Here is a 21,354-nt window from a genome sequence, read left to right as displayed (position 1 = left end):
TCTAGTTTTCCTGACTAAAGTCACGAGGCACTTGTTCTTTTATCGGCAATGCAATTACTATTGTCGGCAACTAAAATGTTCTCTGAGACAATCCAAAACTGTGCAAAAACTAGATTATGTATTGGTAACATTTCGTATTTGTTGACAATGCCTGGAATTAAACGTCACTTATTATGTTCTACTCGTTGAAAGGGCCAACGCAGAAAAATACTGGCTATACACTGAGAACAGCCTGGTAGTTATGAATACAATAACAGAGAGTCAAATTGAATGGATTCTTAAAATAACCAAATGGGCCGCTATGAAATGCATAGATAGCGCCACCGTAGTCTTGGGTGTTTGACAGAACAGCAATGCTGTCACCACGTATATGGCAACCCCAACCCCACCTAATGGATTTGACAGTAGGGGATTTTTTTTTATTACCGTACGGGTTTGGGCCGAAGGGTCTCAGATTTTCATGAAACTTTTTCCACAGGCAGGGCTCATGGATATATGAATAAAAAAAAATTGAGAAAAATTCAGGGTCGCCTATTTTTCCGGAAAACTCAGGTGGAAATTTTTTGTTTTCCCTTGACACTACTTACTTTAAAAAATCATAACTCAAGAACGAAGCATCGTAGAAACAAAGTTTTTATATGAAAATTTAAGCAAATTTTCTCAAAAATCAAAAAAAAAAATATGAACTGGAAAAAGTTTTCCACAAAATTTTCCACCGTTGGGAAAATTCGTAAAAAAAAAGCCGGAAAAACTATGCCCGAACTCGTGGAAAATTTTCAAAAAAATATTTTCGAGAAGGTAATTTTATAAGCTTTAATCACTGAAATTTTTGGAATGCACTTTTTTTTTCGTTTTTGAGTTATGGCCAATTTTGTGAAAAATGTCCAGATGTGTCATATGAGACTTTTCTTTGAAAAATCATAACTCAAGAACGAAACATTGTAGAAACAAAGTTTTAATATGAAAATTTAAGCAAATTTTCTCAGAAATCAAAAAAAAATATGAACTGGAAAAAGTTTTCCACAAAATTTTCACCGTTGGGGAAATTCATAAAGAAAAGCTGGAAAATCTATGCCTGAACTCGCGGAAATTTTTTAATAAAATATTTTTAAGAAAGAAACTTTATAAACTTCAATTCTGGTAACTTTTAGGATGTACTTTTCTTTAGTTCCTGATCTATGGTCAATTTTGTAAAAAATGCAAAGATTTGTTTTCAAAGAAAAGGCTAATATGGTCATTTTTCACAAAATTGACCATAACTCAAAATTGTCAAAATTGTAAATTTTAGTGTTACGTCCTAAATGTACGCTGCCTAATTTCGTTTTCATTTATTTCATCGAATATTTTTTGTGTTCAATTTCACTATGGCAGCATTTCGGCTGTAAAACTTGCCAAGTCATGATTATGAACTTGCAGCAGATGCGAATCCAACCAAGAACCAATCAACCAACCAAGAAATTGCAGCGTGACGTCATTGTTAATTGGTTCATAATATTGTGCTCTGCAAGAACAATCCACGAATTGCGCGTAATATTGCCTGCGCGTTATTGTCGCCGCTGGATGTGGATTTAAAATGAACGTCGCAATATTATCCCTTCTATTCGCTCCTGATCCACACCATCCGTCCGCGTTCAAACAACACGCATGATTTTTGTCGTTAGCGGAAGAAATCACGAAAGAGAAAAAGAAAGACACACCGTCCTCTGGTTGGTGCTGACGACTACAAGCAACCACTTGTTACACAGTCGTTTCTTCTCCTTCGAAAGAACTAAAAACAACGGTGCCAGTGCCTGTCAAAGTTTACAGGTACTGTCGTCGGGGGTTATTATAATCTGAAATATCTCAGTAAGAAAATAAATGGAAATATTTATATAAAATTTTAATGTAGTATTCCTTGAAGTTATCTACAAATATGTACCATCAAATAATAAATTTATGGAACTAGTTGTTTATTTTTGAGCTTGCTTGAGCTTGATTGACCGCCCGTGGTTGCTACTCCAGTATCCCAGATCAGCTGCACTTACACAAGGAACCAACTAGATGACTGCTTGGGATTAACAGGCACCCTCAGTGTAAAAGTCCTGGTGATCTTCTATTTTAGGCGACAATGGTGCCTGCCACGTCAGAATGCAGACCAATGAGGAGAAGGGGAAGGAATTGATGATGCATTCAACTGGCTCCCAAGGTCGACCGTGTATATACCACTGCGTCAACGCCAGTGCATGCGGGAAGGGTGAAAGGGTGGGATATTTTTTATGGCAGAGAGGCTTGCTGGTTTGGTTAGCAGACTGCCTATGTATCAGGCGTAAAGGAAGGCATGCTATAATGATGAACGAATGGAAGCGTAGGGAAACGGTTTATTTCTGTCCGTCTCGGGTTCTAGCAAATGCTATGAACTGTGTTAGATAACATCAACTGTGATATATTAAGAGTGGTAGATAGAAGCAAGTGAAAGATACAACTAACAAAGTACGAGGAAAGGGACGGGCCTGGGATTGAACCCATGACCTTCTGCTTATGAAGCAGAAGCGGCAGCCATTAGACCACCAACCCCGTCTAGTTTATTTTTAATAAATCATCGAAAAATGCTTGAATAAGGCCTTTTTAAATTGTCACTTTTGAGGTTTCATAGATAATCTCGCTTTTAGGTGGACGAATACTATTCTAAATCAAAATGGGTAACATACATGCCCTGATTCGCTACTCGCCACATAGTAACGCACTTGCGCAAATTCGCATTTTCAAAATATACGAGAAAAACTAGTTTTAGGGGGTCGTTCATAAAATACTCCCGTATTTTGTAAATGCGGCTGAATACACACTAGGTGTCTTTGGCAAAGTTGTTTGTATTTGAATTATCTACAACTTTGCCGAAGACATCATATTTAAAGATCGTCATTTAAAAAGAAACAGTTTCACAGCGCTGCCCGTGGCAAAGTTGCGAACTAACATTTACCGTCAATATACATATGCGCTATATTTTTAGAAAACTTTCGTCCGAAGACACCATTCCGAAAAAAATCACGTTTAAAGGTGCTACAGAATTAAGTTCACGATTTCAGCCGATCGAAATACTGTGCATTGATCACCTAAGTAAAGTAAACAACGTTCGGTAATATTGAATATGAAGACCAAACTCTAACAACTCTTACATTTACTTTTTGAGTTATTTCAAAATTAAAAACACCTTGAACCGCGGAATACGCTTAAAAGTAGGCAGTTTCTTAAGAAAATTCTACATTCTTAATTGTAATTAGTTAATGTTGCCAAATTGAATAAACTTTTAAAAGATTTGACAACGGAATCGTTTTCGGCGATGCCATGTTAAGTAACAACCGCATTTTTCTTGACCACATCGTCTACAGAACTCATGTGAGACATGAATTTTCGGTAGTGTCTGTGAAAATGATAGAAATCATTGTTTCAAAAAGTTTACGAATTTACGCATGAAGTAAACGCAATTTTGGCAAAAACCTTAATTTTCATTAGCCAAAGAATATAAGAAAGAGAGGCACCATTCATGATTCGAAAATGTTTCATCAATAAATCTTTATTTGAAATTTAAACTAGATAAGTCATTCCGCTCAATGCTACCCCGCTGATCAATGTTACCCCGGATTACGGTAAGCAAATTTCAATTATTTGTTCAGCATTTGCAACGTATTCTCATAATGAGCCGAATATATCAAGTTAAATTGCGAAATTTGTTTAACTGGCAGCTTAATTTTTTACCGTGAGAAAAAAATTATATAGCGATAACTTTTTTGCTTCTCGGTTTTTTTGCACCATTTTTTCACAAGTTCTCGAAAAACTCTTCTAGTTTTAGAATCTGTGATCTGTAAACATTGATCATTGGTCATCTGAATCCAGGGATATTCCGAAATTCCTTGGGGGACCGACGCGTAACCATCTTCTTCTTCTTCTTCTTCTTTCTGGCATTACGTCCCCACTGGGACAGAGCCTGCTTCTCAGCTTAGTGTTCTTGTGAGCACTTCCACAGTTATTAACTGAGAGCTTACTATGCCAATGACCATTTTTGCATGCGTATATCGTGTGGCAGGTACGATGATACTTTATGGCCTGGGAAGTCGAGAAAATTTCCAACCCGAAAAGATCCTCGACCGGTGGGATTCGAACCCACGACCCTCAGCTTGGTCTTGCTGAATAGCTGCGCGTTTACCGCTACGGCTATCTGGGCCCACGTAAATATCTCAGGTTACAGATTTTTTATCTTATTCGGATATTCAAAAAATGCTGAAAATTGTGAAGTGCTGAAAAACATCACCACAAAATATGTTTTTCACCACTCTACACTTCAACTATTAGCATAGAAAAGTTAAAGATATTGTTCCATATTTACTCTGTCAGTCGCCATTATGACACACTATTCTAAACCAAATAGCTACCATATGGTGGACAGCATTTTATGGTTGCTGACACTTGAGTTCTTTATTCACTGGATAGCTGACAATGTTTGCCTTGCTGTTGGCGGCTCACGTGTTAATGCTACCAAATGCAAACATAATCATTTATACTGGAATTTTATTACATTCAAGCAAACACGACAAGTAAACATACATATGTCGGTGGATCATTGTAACTGTTGGTGCTGAGTGCTTTCGGAGACGACACATAAGCTGAATTTGCTTTTGACTTACACTGGAGTGCATAACGTAAGGCGCATCGTCTTCGAATTTCTTGTAAGAACTTGGTTAGAAAATGCCTTTGCTTGGCGATCCTCAATTTGTGATAAAAAAAAGGGTTGATTAGCACAACAGATTAAAATGATCCCTTACAGTTATATGAAAACTAAATTCACGTGTGGTGTCCCATCAGTAGAACTCTACAAAACCTGTCCTATAAATTATCTCATGTTTTGTCATTTTCGAAACAAACATGGAAAATTTAATTTATGCAAACGATTCCTATTGGGAACGGTTCTTCATTCAAGTTCGGATGTTGCAACCCCTCTGGGAGAGGTGTTCAAGTCTGGTTAACGGAAGGTTCAGCTATAAACCGACCAGACAAAATCGCACCACTACAAATCATGGTGCAAAAGACAAAGAGGGTCCTTTTCGTCATTCGTCCTGCAGTCTCGATGGAGAGTGGCGACGTAATTTGAATAACAATCGCCGAGGTAATGAGCCTTTTGACTTTTACCGATGAATGCACCGATGAAGGCTGGCAGCCTGACGAATGGACGAAGGCGTAAGGAATAAACAAATCGTTGCAACTTCGGCTTGATTTGGAAATTTAATTAAAGTTTTTACGACACCTCTCTTCAATGCTACAGGCTTGAGTCTTGCCGCATTGAACAGGCTTGATGCAAACGAGTGTTGAGGGAATTGGATTAATTGCCAGAGATCATTACTTGGATTCTGTGTTTATGTCGATAGATAAATTATTAAACAGATGATTTGCGGTGTATTTTTGATTAAATATATTACAAGCGGAGGTTTGAGATGTACCTAAGGGGAAAAGTGGCAAGTGTGCCAACCAGGGCAAGAGTGACACCTCCAATTTCACATAGTTTAAATCAATTTTCTAATGTTCATCTCAGGATAAGTATAATTAAACTTTAATTGATGTTTATGTAAAAAGTACGGCAACAAATTGTAACGGAAAATTAGTACAATATCTTTAACACACCATCGCAAGAAAAGCAAAACATTATAAGAATATAAGATTGGAAAATAGGATTTAATATCCTCTTAATCCAAAACTCAATTATTCTACGCACAGTATATAATATTCCTCATATAAAACTAAATGAAGTTTTAATATTCAGTGGCATACCTAGAGTTTTCTGGGACCCAGATAGCCGTAGCGGTAAACGCGCAGCTATTCAGCATGACCAAGCTGAGGGTCGTGGGTTCGAATCCCACCGGTCGAGGATCTTTTCGGGTTGGAAATTTTCTCGACTTCCCAGGGCATAGAGTATCTTCGTACCTGCCACACGATATACGCATGCAAAAATGGTCATTGGCATAGTAAGCTCTCAGTTAATAACTGTGGAAGTGCTCATAAGAACACTAAGCTGAGAAGCAGGCTCTGTCCCAGTGGGGACGTAAACGCCAGAAAGAAGAAGAGAAGACCTAGAGTTTTCTAAGCCCGGTTCGGATGTAAATTTAGGGGGTCCCTAAAACTAAGATATGTACCGTCACTGCATCGTAAAAATTAGCTACATAGTTAAAATTGATTAATGTCAAGCTACTGATGCGGTAGCCCTGCGCTGAAAAAGTTGGACTCATTAAAAAGAAACATGCTTATGATTACCATACACTCATTAACCTTTAATATTTTTCGGACCGTTCAGCAACTCTTGAAAAACTCGTCTAAAAATCTTTGAACAATTCCTAGAAAAATATATGGTGAAACCGTTGGACAAATTCCTAAAATTTTATTTACACAAATCACTGAAAAAATTGTTGGAGGTATCATTAGAGAAATTTTTCATCATTGTTTGTACAAGTTTTAGGATAAATTTGTTTTGGGGTGATAGGGTAGAAGTACCAATTATGACTATAGCACCAATTATGGCAATAGTGAGATCAAAAAGAGATTATTCTTATTGAATCATTGGAATATTACGGCTAATATTCACAGGAATGATAAACCTATTTGTATTTGATGGTAACTAGACCTTAATGAGACCATTCGTACAATAAGCTTCAAAAAATAACCGTTTGAAAATTTTTGCCTCACACATATGTCACCTTCTTAGCAGTTTGCTAAAGAACACCCACAGAGAAACAGACGTAACACTTAGAACAAATCGAGATCAAAATCATAGTCGCGAAAACATGTACGCCCAATGCTAAAAACACTGTCGGTGGCCGATGGACCAACAAGTGGCGGTAGTGTGTAAACGTCAAACACGAACAAAAACGACGCAAGCGCTGCGGGTGGTCGATTGACCTCCTACCATATATTTGAATCGAACGTTAAAAAGTTGGTCGATGGACAGCAGTGAGAGTGTGACGTCTGTTTGTCTGTGGAACACCCGTTACGAAATGTATGTTTTCATCCAGAAAAACTGCTTCAGCCGATAACTGTATGTTGTCTAGTGAGAACAAATGAATAAATTTAACTAGTAAGCAATCAAATCTACTGTTTTAAGTTGGAAATCGTGTTGTTTCCACTATGTCGATAACTGGTACAAAGAGTGTATGACAGCCCAATTATGGCAATACTCTGGAGGCGGTTTGTTTACATTTTTTGATCAGTAAAATAAAAGTAGTAAAGCTATTTTACAGGTGACTTCCACGACGGGACGGTTCGCTAAGGTATTATCTTCAAAATCAAACACGATTTTATCTCCTTTGGGAATAAATGGCGTTGGACAAAATGCGCCGTACTACATGGTTACTTCGAAACTATCGCGGTGAAATTCAAAATGGGGAACCTGACAAAATCGGGTCATATTATTTAGTTCCTGTTTTTCAAATTTTGACGTGTTACATGGCTACATGGACTTTTAAGAGGGCGATGGACAGGGCCGTAGCCAGTTTTTTTTTCAGGGGCTCCCCCCTTCCCTTTTATTGGTAATTTCGGATTTTAACACTTAATATAAGGCATTGCCATTGCCCCTTCTGGCTACGCCCATGCGTGCATGACATCGAACATCATCATCAATTTTAATGTAAACGTGGTAAAACATGACGATAACAATTTTTTGACAAATTTAAAATAGGCTGACAAAATCGGGTCAAAAAGTTGACAAAATCGGGGGTAGACAAAATCGGGGGCAGACAAAATCGGGGGCTGACAAAATCTGGTCAGTACTGTATCAACAACTATTTGGTACCTCCATCCAGCGAGCGGTGAAGCGGAAGACGGTTTTGTCTCTTTCCTACATAAAAAGCACCGTGATGTCAGATTAAAAATTGGCAAATCATGCGTATTTAATTTTCGAGCATTAAAAATTTTCAACTCGTTTTTTTGAAGAGGTACTAGAAAGTTGTGTTTTAACGAAATGTTCATTGTTACTTGTTTTAAATTATCAGCTAGGGAGAGAATTTTTAGTAGTGCTTAAAGTTTCTTTTTCTATCTAATTTTGGATTCACTTGCCAAGTAGCTAAACGGTTTTTAGAATTTTAAAATTTTGCAGGCTCTCCTTTGAGCCCATTTGCTACCATTTGTGGGGCTATGCGGTTCTTCGATTTCGAAAATTTTCGGAAATCGATACAGCCTTATATAGCATACTACACTAGTACAAATCACCCTTTTAAATACAATTAGAAAAACAACCAATTTAAAAAAATAAGGTAGAATAATCTATGGAAACAACAAATAATAAACTTTTCTAACAGCTTGGGCCAAGTTTGAAAATAAAACATGATACGTCACATGTTAAACAGCGCTCTCTTCTTGAAATTTTGGTCAGTGTGTCAATGCGCATTATGGAGCTGCTCACGAACCACATGATTAATATTTTCAAGACCCTCTTCTTCCCTCTCGCGTTCTTTCGTCCATACAATCATTTTCAAATCTGTGTGGACCGTGGTCTTTGGCCAGACCTCTCTCCTTCCCCCCATTGAAGACTACGTGGTTTATGGATGCCCTAAGATAATACCTCGATCCACAAATGCCATTGAAGGCTTCCATAATAAATTGAACTTGTTCTTCAATTCAGGCAATCCACAATTCAATGCACTACTGAAATTAGTCTAATTCGGAAGAATATATGAGATACTAGTGGTCCCGGCAAACTTCGTCTTGCCATCAAGTAGACTGTTGGAAAACGATTTGAATCACCCCATACAAAATGACAGTTCCGTTCATTCTCGTTTTTTCGTCTTTCCTGGGGAATAAGTATCCTTGGATTTTGATACACTTAAACACGTCGGAACCCTTGTCGAACGAAGCGGAGAAAGAATCATCCAAATGCGTAGACCCGTTCGTAAGTTATTTCGTGACATACAAACACCATTCCATTTTTATTTTTATAGGGAAAGTGTATCAGTTATGGCTATAGTGGTTCCCTATTTGGCCATATGTGTTTTCTCGAAAACTTTCACAGTTTGAATATTTTGGAATGTTTTAACATAAAGATTCATTTAATATCAAACAACTAAAATACACAGAATGAATAAAAATTTGAAAATATTGCTGTTTGCATTTGAGATGCTAATCTAGACTAAACGTCCCCCAAATGCGGTAACACAAAACAATCAAAGGACACCTAGCAACGATTAAATAAATCATCGCCGCCCTAGCAAGAAAAATCTATCTTTGACATCGCATTTCTTGTGAAAAATCTTACCGCGTTTGGTGTTCCCGCATTTGATATTTGCATTCCAAATACACACAGCAATAATCAAATTATCACGTATGGGGAAATAGGGAACCATTATGTCCATAACTGGTACACCTACCCTAGCTTTGCAGGCTTAATGTTGCAGAAAATTTTTGCACAGTGAACATTTGCACACCTCACACATTAGTTTTGCAGCACGCTTGGATACTAACTTTTTTTGTCTTTGTTTTGATTTTGTGAGCCAAAAATTAACGCATCCACCGGTGAATTAAATTCATTCAGTCCAGGAATGGCAATGTTCGGAGCCAGAAACGCCACCGAAAGAATGCTACTGTGCCCAGTGCAGAATGACGAGTTAAGATCGCTTCTCAACCAGAGTTGCTTGCTGTCACTATCAACGCTTGGAATTTGCTGATTTGTACAGGCCGACTGCGATACAATTCGAATCATTCCGTATCACATCAACATCATGCTGTCTACTCCATCACCAGTGCATTGATGGCGATAGACTATGGATATCACTGATGGGTCAGTTTAGCCTTAAATTAAGCAATTAAAATGGCAATTTATCGGTACGATATTCTTGATAGTGCTGCAGACGGATTAAAACTGTGTGTTGGTCACTGAAAAACATTAATAGTGTGTGTAATTACCACGTGATCACTCATTCTGCAGTGATTGTGATCTAGAGTGCGATGTCGCATCACCGCTCTTGGTTGTCAGATCAAAGTGATATTGATAGTTCGGAACTGATATTGATAGTTTTAGTCCATCAGCCATCAGCTGATATGACTGATATTGTGCAACTCTGTTCTCAACGTGGAGTACTTGGGTGTACCGTTAGAGAACGACGTAGATCAAGATGCTGAAAGATCTCCGGTAGGAGAAATGTTGAACCGCTGAACGATTACGCCCTGAATCTGCGGGAAACAGATCTGATTCTGGAGACGATTTGGATGACTCAATTATTGTGCATCCAACAAACAATATCTTCTCGAAGGAAAAACTTCCCAATGAATCTACAGCTGCTGGCTATTGGCCGTTCGAGCTTTCAAAGATCATGCGAAAGGAGCAATGTAAAATAAGTCTGCTAGTGGTGTGTAGCTGGCAATACAATAGAGACTCTTTTACATCAATGCTATAATTGCTTACTAATAAACATAACCATTGAGAAGCTTTCATGCAATTTATTTGACTGCTTTGAATTATTCTGAAACGTCAATAGCTGTGAAGCCATACGCCTACTACGTGGGTGTGTAAATTGTATCCAGCACATGAATAATTTCTCTAGAATCTAAAAAATCGTGGAATGGTCGATACACTTCTCTCATTTTTAAACTGATGCGATTCCTTGAATGCGCTCTTGAAATCCTTTTTGAGCTCTGCGTTGGTTAGTTTGTTTCAGTTTTTATTTTATTCGGGTGAACTCGTGCACTGATCCATTGTTGTAACGGGAAGCAACATTCATTCACTAAATAAGAAAATTGATTCCATCGTAGTAACCATCGGTAAGTGGTAAATGAAATTTGTACGCGTCGTTGATGATTGTTGCTAATTCATCTCACGATTTCGAATCAAAGAAAATCATTTGGTTTTGCACTGACACAGCTGAAAAAGTATCAGCATGCTTCATGCATGTTAGCGCGTGTAGTGATACTTTTTCAAGTCAATATAAACTATCAAGACTGAGTTTTATCACTTTGAAATGCAAGCTGAAAAATCATCATTGTTGCCAAAACGAATGACGGGCTACTTAGCCTTAAAGCCTCTATAATTCAAAAGAAGAAGAAGAAGTAACCATCGGCATGTCAGTGAAAAATAATACCTCCACTATTGGTATACTGTTTCTTTAGTTGAGGTAAATTTTTACATTGTGTTCCTATTGTTGCGGTATCCGTAGTTTTATTATGGGATCCTCCATTATAGGAACACTTTACCGTTATATTGGTACAAGTGAGAAAAGTTTAAAGTGAAGATAAATTGAAGCCAAACCTCAAATTTTCAAGAGCACGAATCTGGAGAACTAAATATTCGTTTAAGCTTTCATTTAAGTGTTTTTTTCTCCCATACAATTTGGATAGAATGAAAAATAGTTCAAGAAAAATCTACTAAGTAGATTATCATAAAACTGGGCCACTGACTTAAATGTTGGAAATTGATGGCCACTTGTCAGGATAGGTCTCTTTTCTATTATAGGGTGTCCCAGAAAGTATGGGCACGACTTTGATAACGAGAATCACAATATTTTTCAAGCAAATATTTTTATATTTTGTATTTTTGTTTCGGTCATTTTAAATGCTACCTGTGAAAATTTTGTTCGAATATTTGAACTTTTACATTGAAATTTTTGATTTTAGGAAATCAATTCTTATCAAACCAGCACATACCCTACTTTTGTGTTTTGTTGAAATTTAACTAGTAATACAAGTTTTTATCATAATCCTTTGATGTGGTGAGTTTAAATACATTGTATCTAAGACGTTCAACAAGAATTTTCGTTTTAAATGTTATTTGGCTTTGCGAGAAAACATTTGACAAAATGGCAAAATTCTAAATGAAAAATCTATACTTTTGGATAGGCAACACAAATTTTAAGTTTTTACATGTTATATTGGATATACACGGCCTTGGTTTTGACCCTTTCAAAAATCGACCAAAGCACAAATAGGATTTTTAGTTTCTATTCACATTTCATATACTTAAGTTTACGATTCGAAATAAAATAAGTGATAGTCTGATCATTCAACGTATCGGCGATGTAAAGTATATTTTTTTTTCAGATTTTCATTGTACGTACTTTGTGACCAATTTCGTACAACAAAGTCGCTCAGAAATTATGCAATTTGTGCAAAACTGATAAGAATAGCTTCCAGAAATGTAGCACCATCAACAAACAGGTAGCAAAAAAAAAATCGTTAAAAATTCAATATCTACTCTTAATAAGTAAAAGAATGAAATGTGTGAAAATCAGATATTTATCAGCATTAGTCTTGAAATGGCAGTAAGGTACAGTCGTTCCCATACTTTCTGGGACACCCTATATTCAGGAATTGAATAGAGGCCAAAAAGGGATCAACTAGGAACCAAGAAAACAAAATGAAATCTAATAGGAGCAGAGAGATAAGAGTTTGACTCTTCATAGCATCAGAGCAGACATTTCTTTAAGATCTAAGACTTTTTTTTTATTGAGAATAGCTTGTGAAATTACGACAAGTATTACTGTATGTGTTTTTCACGATTTTTTCAAGGAATTTTATCAGAAATTCGTTAGGTATTTGTCCATATATTTCAATATTTCTCTGGAAATTTCTAAAGGCGTTAATTTAGTGATTATTTTCCTGGGGAATTTCTTCAAGCATTTTATTTAGGATACCTCAAGATTTCAACCTGGATTTTGGAATAGAAATGGATTTTTTCTAAAGATTATTTCAGAAATTACCTGAATTCCTTCGAACTTTATTTGAGAAATTTTCCAAGAAAGTCACAACTCCTCCAAGATTTTATCCTGTGATTCTTTCATCGATTCCAGGGAACATCCTCCAAGATTCCCGGCCAAAACGTCTTTTAAAATTCAATCAATAACTTCTCCAAAAAATTCTAATGATTATCTTAAAGATTGTCTTTTGGGATTTGTAAAAAACTTCAATCAAAGGTTTCTATGAAGGTACCTTAAACAATTGCTCCAGAGATTTCTTCTTTCGTAGAAAAAAACCCCAGTGATTCTTTGTGATTTCCTCAAGTAAGTCTTGAAAGTTTTTTTTCCGAAATTCTTCCAAGAATATCTCCTGGGAAATGCCAATATTTTATGTATGAAAAATAAATCCGTGACGTATTTCTTAAAAAATCCTAGGGTAACCTCTGATAAGGGTAACTTTTAAAGCTCCACTGACGTCCAACATTTGTGGTTCTACGAAAGTGTGGCAGTGCACGTATTAGGTATGGGAAAATGCAGTTGGGGAGGGGGTTTCTGGGAATCCTGAAAAACTCTGAACGTCATATTTGAATCTTCCCTCAATCCAAAATAACAAAAAAAAAAAACATTCGGGAAGATACTTTAAGCACAACAACAGGTTTTACGAGCTGGTAACAAAAATGATATCAAAAAGGATTTTCGCCTCATAACAACGACGATGTTGCTAGCCTTAATTACCCGCACATGGACTAATAGTTCCTGCGGACTTGACCATACGCGGGTCACCAAAGTACTGCCTGAGGCAAAAATCACAACACCACAGTGCACACACATGGGCCATGAACGAGAAAATCCGTTAACCCTCTGCATTCGAAATCTCCGCTCGCTTGCACCGATTATGATTATGACAAAATTTATGACGTTTTACCCCTGTCCCGATGATATGTCGCGGATACCCCTTTCTCCTCGTTCCGATCGTCCGTTAGGTATACAAACGGTACATGAATAATGGTTATCGCCACCCTCCGTACGCTACAAGTTAGAGAAACTAACATAATTTTTTCAACATTAGGACTGTAACACAGAGAGAATCTTGCCTGTCTGCTTAACGCGCACTTCAATTCCCGTTTTTTATAACATTATTTTTACTTGCAGCTTGGTTCGGTGGAAAGGGGTGTTGCTAGTCGGTGGTGTACACTTTCAAACAGGCAAAAAGGGGTTCGCAATTTTATGCTGCATTTGTTTAACTTTTAAGGACGGTTCTTGTGAAGTTGGCTCGGGAAAATAGTAGCAGGCATAAGAGAAGCATACATGCAGATTGGGGCCCAGATAGCCGTAGCGGTTAACGCGCAGCTATTCAGCAAGACCAAGCTGAGGGTCGTGGGTTCGAATCCCACCGGTCGAGGATCTTTTCGGGTTGGAAATTTTCTCGACTTCCCAGGGCATAAAGTATCATCGTACCTGCCACACGATATACGCATGCAAAAATGGTCATTGGCATAGTAAGCTCTCAGTTAATAACTGTGGAAGTGCTCATTAGAACACTAAGCTGAGAAGCAGGCTCTGTCCCAGTGGGGACGTAACGCCAGAAAGAAGAAGAAGACATGCAGAAGATATAATGAGCAAGTCACGTATGGTCACAGCAAAACACGTGCTACATCTAAGCGCGATTGAAATCCAAGCCGACAGGAGCAAATTGCAAGCGCCTCTTCTGCGTGATAGGGGAAGATTGGTGCAAAATGCTTACTATTGATAGACCGATTTCCTAGGGTGACTAAGTACAACAAGGTATATTTAAAAAATCTGTCAATGCAGAATTACAATACCTGACCAATAGATTAAAACGAAATTGTATCTGAATTATAGCATAACCTGTTATAAACAACAAACTTTGATTCAATTTTAGTTCAAGTTTGGTGTTCACCTATTTTTGTATCATTGTGAGTTAGATTGTGGTTGTTAAGTTAAATTGACTTCAGTAACCTGAATCTTCAGGGCATTTTGTTTGATGATGGAAATTGTATTTATGACGAAAAAATACTTTGTTATTGATGGCTATGAGAAATTCTTGAAAAGTACAGGGTTTTCTGAAAAAAAGTAGGGTAAAAGTACCGGTTTTGGCCAGCCTAAGAGAAAATGTAAATAAAAAATGAATGGGAAGTCGTATTTGTACCACAAATATGTCTAATGTAAGCTTTCAATACATATTATGTGTGTAAAATATCAAAACTGAGCTAGAACCGTTTTTTCGCTTTCAAAATCCCATTGGTCAATATAGGCCAACGGATCCAGTTTCGGCCAACGATTTAATTTCGCTTCCTAATTTGGCCAATTGCATTGATTTCTCATGTGAGTGGCCAAATTAGGAGTGCCTTGGCCAAATTAAGTGTATGGGAGTTATAATTATAAGGAAAATGAATTGTTTTTCTTATGTTTTGAATCAATTTGGACGAGTAAATGAATGTAACTCTATAATATGAATATAATCTACTGAACACAAAAGGTTTCATGCTGATGGGCTATGTAAAACGGTGTATAATCCACTATGGCTACAACTGGCGTATGGCCAAAACCGGTGCTTCTACCCTATTATTTTAAATTTTTCTTCCTTTTGTTAGGATATATTCTAAGATATCAAATTCAAGCAGGTCGGCCACTCTGACCTGGTTGAAAATGATTTCAAAACGGGCGTCAATGTGTTTTTAGAAGTCTAAATGCAGTTGATTAAAAAAAATCTTCATTGTAATCTTAGAATAATGGTACTTGATCAAACCTCCTCAGTGCGTTGTGTACCACTTTCCCTCATTCTTTAAATTTTCAATCAACCGTTTTCCAGGCATACCGGCTGCGCACTGTTATCGCCCATCAGACGGAAGAAAGGGATGGTAATTCACTGGTTCGCTGGTATTGTTCTTCAAATAACTGTAACATTTATTTTGATACTTCCCGGTTTGTCCCTCACAACTGTGGCAGAAGTCTTGTTGTGCAAACGAAGGGGGTAGAAAAGTTTAAACTTTTTGCTGTGTGTCGTGTTGTGCAGGCCCACCATGAGATTGGACGGATTAGCCGGTGAAATGTATTTATTATTGGTTTGGATGGAGCGATTTTTAACTTCGATGTCGCCTCAAAGAGGATTTACGCTTGTAATTTGAATTTTATTCGTGGTATGTTTTTCTCTCTTTTTTAGGTGACAACTGGGCATCAGTGTTGCGTATCTGATTAAATGGATTGAAGCAAAGGATGCCAACGATGTGAGGGATGGGTGATAGGCAGGATCAGCGTGCTTTCGTATTGACGGTTCAGATGATGAGGTTTAATCCTTTTTGTGTTGTTAAATAATGTTATTTTAAAGTATTTCCTCTGTTATTAATGACTTAAGCACGTGAAGCATGGTATTTTGAGCAATTCAAAAGAGATAATCCTTATTTATTGTGCCATGTTATGTACTTGTTTTAGAACACGTCAAAGTGCTCATTCGGTCTAGTTTCGGTGAGTAATTACGATTAGAATCTTCCTTCGTAAAGAAATGTCTTTCTTATTCTTTTCGTGGCTTTATTGGAACTGTCATCATTGATTTGATAGTCAGAAATGGAATGTAATGATTTCCTCAGTTTGCATACAGATTATTAGATTATCGATCATAAAAAAAGATTAGAAATATAACGATAAGTTTACGCGGATACCTATTTGAACATACTTTTCAACTACCCTCAGCCCGTCCATCAGTTTTATAAAAGCAAATGTCAGGCAAACACCCTCTTGGAATTTGTTGTACAAAATGTTAATATAAAAATTGTGTCACATTTTAAATATTTAAAGGACTACTATTTATAATACCACCATACTATAGCTTCTCTTGATTCTTCATTGCTTAGAAATGTGACTCGCATTTGCCTTTTGTGCTTAATTAAAAGCACAAAAATAACTGAATAATATAAAAACCAGTTATATTTTATACAGAATAAAGTGTATCATATTTAAATTCAAGTATGTATTCTCAGAGAATAAGAGAGCATCCATTCGGTCCATTATGATCATCCACATGGTCGCTCCTTAGGATTTCGGATTTTTATATTCGATATTTAATTAAATTAAATCATTGTGTCAATTTCGTTTGATTCGTTTTGATTTATTATTTACAAACAACATTTACGTCCCAATCATACTGACACATTCTCACCATGTCCAAATATATGATTCAGACCGCTTAAGCTCAGAATATTCGCAATCTCACGTTGGCTAAAGTGTTCCACCCGTTCCCAGTCACGTTCGCGAACGTCTACTTTTAAACAACGATAATAAATAAGAGTGTCTCCTAACTATGATTGTATTCAGTTACTTTTACTAGTCAAAACTTAACATGCTATCTTCAGCCGAGCAGTAACGCATGGTTCTGCGTTCAACTCATATGGACGGCTAATTGCAATCGTTACCTTATGTTTTATCTCGCTACCCATATGTCTTCAGTTCCGTTTAATGGCCTTGTAAAGCACGTGATGCGCACGTACCTACAAACGCAAATGCATGCCGTTTTTTGTTGTTTTGCATTTCATGACTTATGTTTGACTTGTTTTGTACAGACTATAGATTTTTTTTCTGAGGTTTGTGGCATCTATACTACAGCGCGCCATAGATGGGTTCAGTGTACAAGACGGGAGTTGCACTTCCGTAGATATCGGATCCGGCAATGCGCTGCGTGGATGACGTCGATCGGATTTGATTCTTATATCTGAAAGCAAAAAAATAAAAATACATAATAAGATTTTATTTTAATATTGTTCAAATTTATTTTATTCACTTTTCAAAGAATGTGTTAAAAAAAATCTTTCTAGTAAGCGACCATGATTCAAATGATATGATTCAAAATTATATTCTTTTTAACATATTCATTGCAGTTTTTGATAATGATTTTCTTAATCTATATCTAACTTCAAAATTTGAAAGCATTTTTGTATTCCTAAATCTCAATTGAAGTTTTTTTTGTAGATAAAGTGAATAACTTATAGTAAATATATAAAAGTACATGCATGATTCATGAAGTACTTTAGTACTTTTTATTTTGTCCAAAACAGCCAAATTTTAAAAAAAAAAGTTCAGGGTTCAATCGTAGAGTCTTATATCTTCTTTTCCTTTTTTTGGCATAACGATCTCACTGGGACAGAGCCTGCTTCTCAGCTTAGCAAAGTTGTAATTTTTGCATTCGTGTGTCGTGTGGCCTACACACATAATTTAGAATGCCGAGTCTCGGTTAATTTTAACTGATATTTGCACAGCCAAGTAGTTGACAAACAAATTTCATGATATTTATGGAGATAAAAGCTGATTATCAGTAGGTAAACTGTGCTTCGTTACTAAACAACCAAACTTTTTGTCAGCTGAATCTCGGGTAAAATTGAAAATCCAAATCTCGCCTTGGTTTGAAAAAAGCCACTTTTTCAACGATTTTGAAACATTCCGATACATTTCCTTCTTATTCTATTTCAAGGACAAAGGGTTGTTCAAAATGTGACACAGTTCAAATTCTTGACTAGGTATTCAAGCTTAAAACTTTTGTTTTCCAGAGGAGCGCCATTGAGGGTGAGACTGGGTCACGACATAGTTTTAAATATATTGGTAAATATCTGGATGAATTTAAATGGTGTGTTCTCATCATAAGCTATCAAAAAATAGATCTCTCGAATAAGTTCGGGGAGATCACCCAGCGCCGGACAGTATCCAATACCGTACATTGTTCATAAATGGAGGAATCGTGGTCCACACAAAAGGTGTAAAAGAAGAAAATTAAGCTGTTTTGGAGGTTATTGTTTACGTGGAATAATATATCCTTGAAATGTGTATGAATTTTGAGTTGAAAATGTTTGGAAACCTGTAAAAAATTACGTTTCGCTTTAATTTTGACATTAATTATCAATGCACTATGGGCCAGGGGCGCAATTCGGCGGGACAAAATTAATAATTCGGTAACCAAGCGAATGTATAACATTTTGCGGTAATTCACTTCACGGTGAACCATTTGGCGGTGTACCGTTTCGCGGTTTGTACCAGGATGTTGCATCTTACCAGAGTAATTTGAAGGAACAACTTGTATTTAAAAAAAAGGGAAAATCATTGATGAAAATGTTTTCAGTGATAATGCCAACATTTTAAGCATGTGCTAGAATTAGGGTGACTATATTATGATTTTTGTCGATCCTCTCTCTTGCGGAATAAATGTGAAAAAGATGCAAATTTCTTAGCACTTTTTCCCTTCAAAAAGTTAAAATTGAATACATACCAACCAACTTGTGATGGTGTAATACAAATATTCGTTAAATCAGTGTAATTAAACACTTAAATTATTTTACGAATTCCTATGAAATCTCAACAGCTGAACAGTTCGGTGAAATAAATTAACGGAGTACAGTAAATTTTTACAGTATTCGGTAAAAAGTCACCGTAATCCGTTAAATTCCGACGAAATACGGTGTTTTATTTCACCGAACTGTTCAGCTGTTGAGATTACGGTGAAATTCACCGTAGTGTGTTTAGTGTGTACAGAGAGCCGCTAATGACATAAATAAGGTAAAAATATCAAATAAACATAAGCGAATGTTTGCCAATAGTAATTAAATTAGCAAAACTCCAAAGAGTATTCTTTGTCTGAAAGAAGGAGAAACTACTAATAAAATTATAATAAACATTATTAAGATCAACTTTACCATATTGTTGGTAAGTCTTGACACGATGTGCGAAATTCATAGCTTCTTCCTAAATTAACAAGTAGATTTTATTTTTCTATTTGTGCTCTATATACTGATAAGCATGACAAGCGTTATAATCATAAACATGTGCAAGCCAAGTTCGTATAGGATGTCCCAGAAAGTATGGGCACGACTTTGATATAAAAATTATAGTATTTTTCCAAAACGAAGTGATTGTGCTACTTTTCCCCGATGACCCTTTTCCCTGAAAGCCATTTCCCCGAATTAACTATTTCCCCGAAAAGTGGTGCAGTTTAAATAGGTGCTATAACAGCAGAAGCGTCCCACTCGGGTTCAGATTACCATATAATTTTGAAGAACTGCAAGGGACATAAAAGTCTTTATTTCGTCTTTGATAATAGTTTTCATTGGCTGGATGGTGAACGAGAAAGAACGATAATCAATCGAAAGAAGGGTATTCTGTCATTCTCGGCTATACTCATGTTGACAAAAATGCTGAGGACGGTAAAACTCGAAAGAATCGCCAATTAAAAAAAGGTGCATATTCGATAGCCAGCTCGTTCACCACCCTGTAATGTATGAAGTTACGACAATTATGAGCATGAGCATGAGCATAGATGACCGTACAATTTGTAGTTGCTACTCCATGATTGACCAGAACAATCGAAGTTGCACAGGGAATTAATGAATGGGGCTTTGGATTAGCTTACCATTCTTAAATGTGCACAAATCGAGAGCTCAAATTTAATTGTAATGTTATGGCTTTCTCAGTCCAATAAATTAAAACGGCTTGTTTGGCTAAGCCCGACGTTTCGGTCCCGTGTATTGGACCTTTTTCAAGGGATAAGCAATCAACCGTCTCTCGTCACCTAATGTACAAATTTTTAGGAGAGATGGAGCTTCTTGTAGTGCCATTTAACATTGGGTGTTAAAAATCTAGGGGGTGGGACTGACTACACTATGCACTACTCAACGATAACACAATAACCAGTTTGCGAATTAAGAGCTGATATTCAACATTATAAATTAAGTGTTTTGCATCGTTTAAAATATACTGGATGTGGCCATTCGGACGTAATGCCCGGAAGAACTGGTTATAGATTTGTTGGATACTAAACCGTTTCTATTCTCGAAAAGTAGAGATCAAACATAATTGTGCATTAAAATCCATTCCCATAAGCTTGGAACAGATGTTCAGATACAAATTGGCCACTTTATCGCAAGTTTGAGGCGTCCCGGGACCCGAAAATGGTCATTTGTAGGATTAATCAAAGGCAAAACTCATAGTTATCCAATACAATCGTTTCTCAAAAGGATTGCACTTATGCAATTTATGTTAAAATTCCGTCATGTAGTGGCCACATTATAACCGATTCCGGAAATTATCTGTGACTTGAAATTTGCCTACCTCCAGGGGCACAAACGCACAGTACCCTTCTCACCCGACCGGACCCAGTGATCCACCGGAATAACTCCGACCCCAGGAATATTTCCGCGTTCCTCTGTCCACTTCTAGAAACTAGATATGTGTGCCAGTATACTGACAAACAATCATTTGAATCCATTAAGAATTCACTGAGCGGTGAGGGTTTTAGAATTTTTGCTTTCACTTAGGCCTATAGGGGTTAAAGTGGTTAAACCAAGCCGCTGTATTTGGGATTCCGGTGGGCCATGTTTACGTCCAGGTTCTATTGTATTTTATACCGACGGGTCAAAGATGGGCGACAGTACCGGAGCTGGAGTTTTCGGTCCTGGTATCTGCAAGGTAATCACTATGGGGCGCAGTTCCACTACACAGTGGTCCAGGAAGCTAATTTAGGCGGACATGAGGTTTTCGTCAAGATTTATTGATTTTAGAGCCATAGTTTCTTCTGAGAATATGTTCAAAATTTTCAGTACTACAAAATGTACGGATCAACAAATTTTTAACGGTGATCGCAAGAGTGTCGTATACGCCAACTTTTTTATTTTAACGAATCGTA

General features: G+C 36.9%; 1 protein-coding gene across 3 annotated transcripts in view; it reads right to left on the bottom strand.

Moving 5' to 3' along the window:
- Window positions 1-16,779: 16,779 nt before the first annotated feature.
- The window catches only part of LOC5572212 (cadherin-23), a 75,428-nt gene continuing 70,853 nt past the window's right edge, over window positions 16,780-21,354 (bottom strand). For all 3 annotated transcript variants that reach the window (XM_001653830.2, XM_021843085.1, XM_021843086.1), the window contains one exon: window positions 16,780-17,400. In XM_001653830.2, the coding sequence (XP_001653880.2) occupies window positions 17,289-17,400 (112 nt within the window). In that variant the 3' untranslated portion in view covers window positions 16,780-17,288. The remainder of the gene's footprint in view (window positions 17,401-21,354) is intronic.

This window comes from Aedes aegypti, chromosome 2 (genome assembly GCF_002204515.2).
Source record: "Aedes aegypti strain LVP_AGWG chromosome 2, AaegL5.0 Primary Assembly, whole genome shotgun sequence".
NCBI classification, from domain to species: domain Eukaryota; kingdom Metazoa; phylum Arthropoda; class Insecta; order Diptera; family Culicidae; genus Aedes; species Aedes aegypti.
This window is presented reverse-complemented; position numbering and strand designations above follow the sequence as displayed.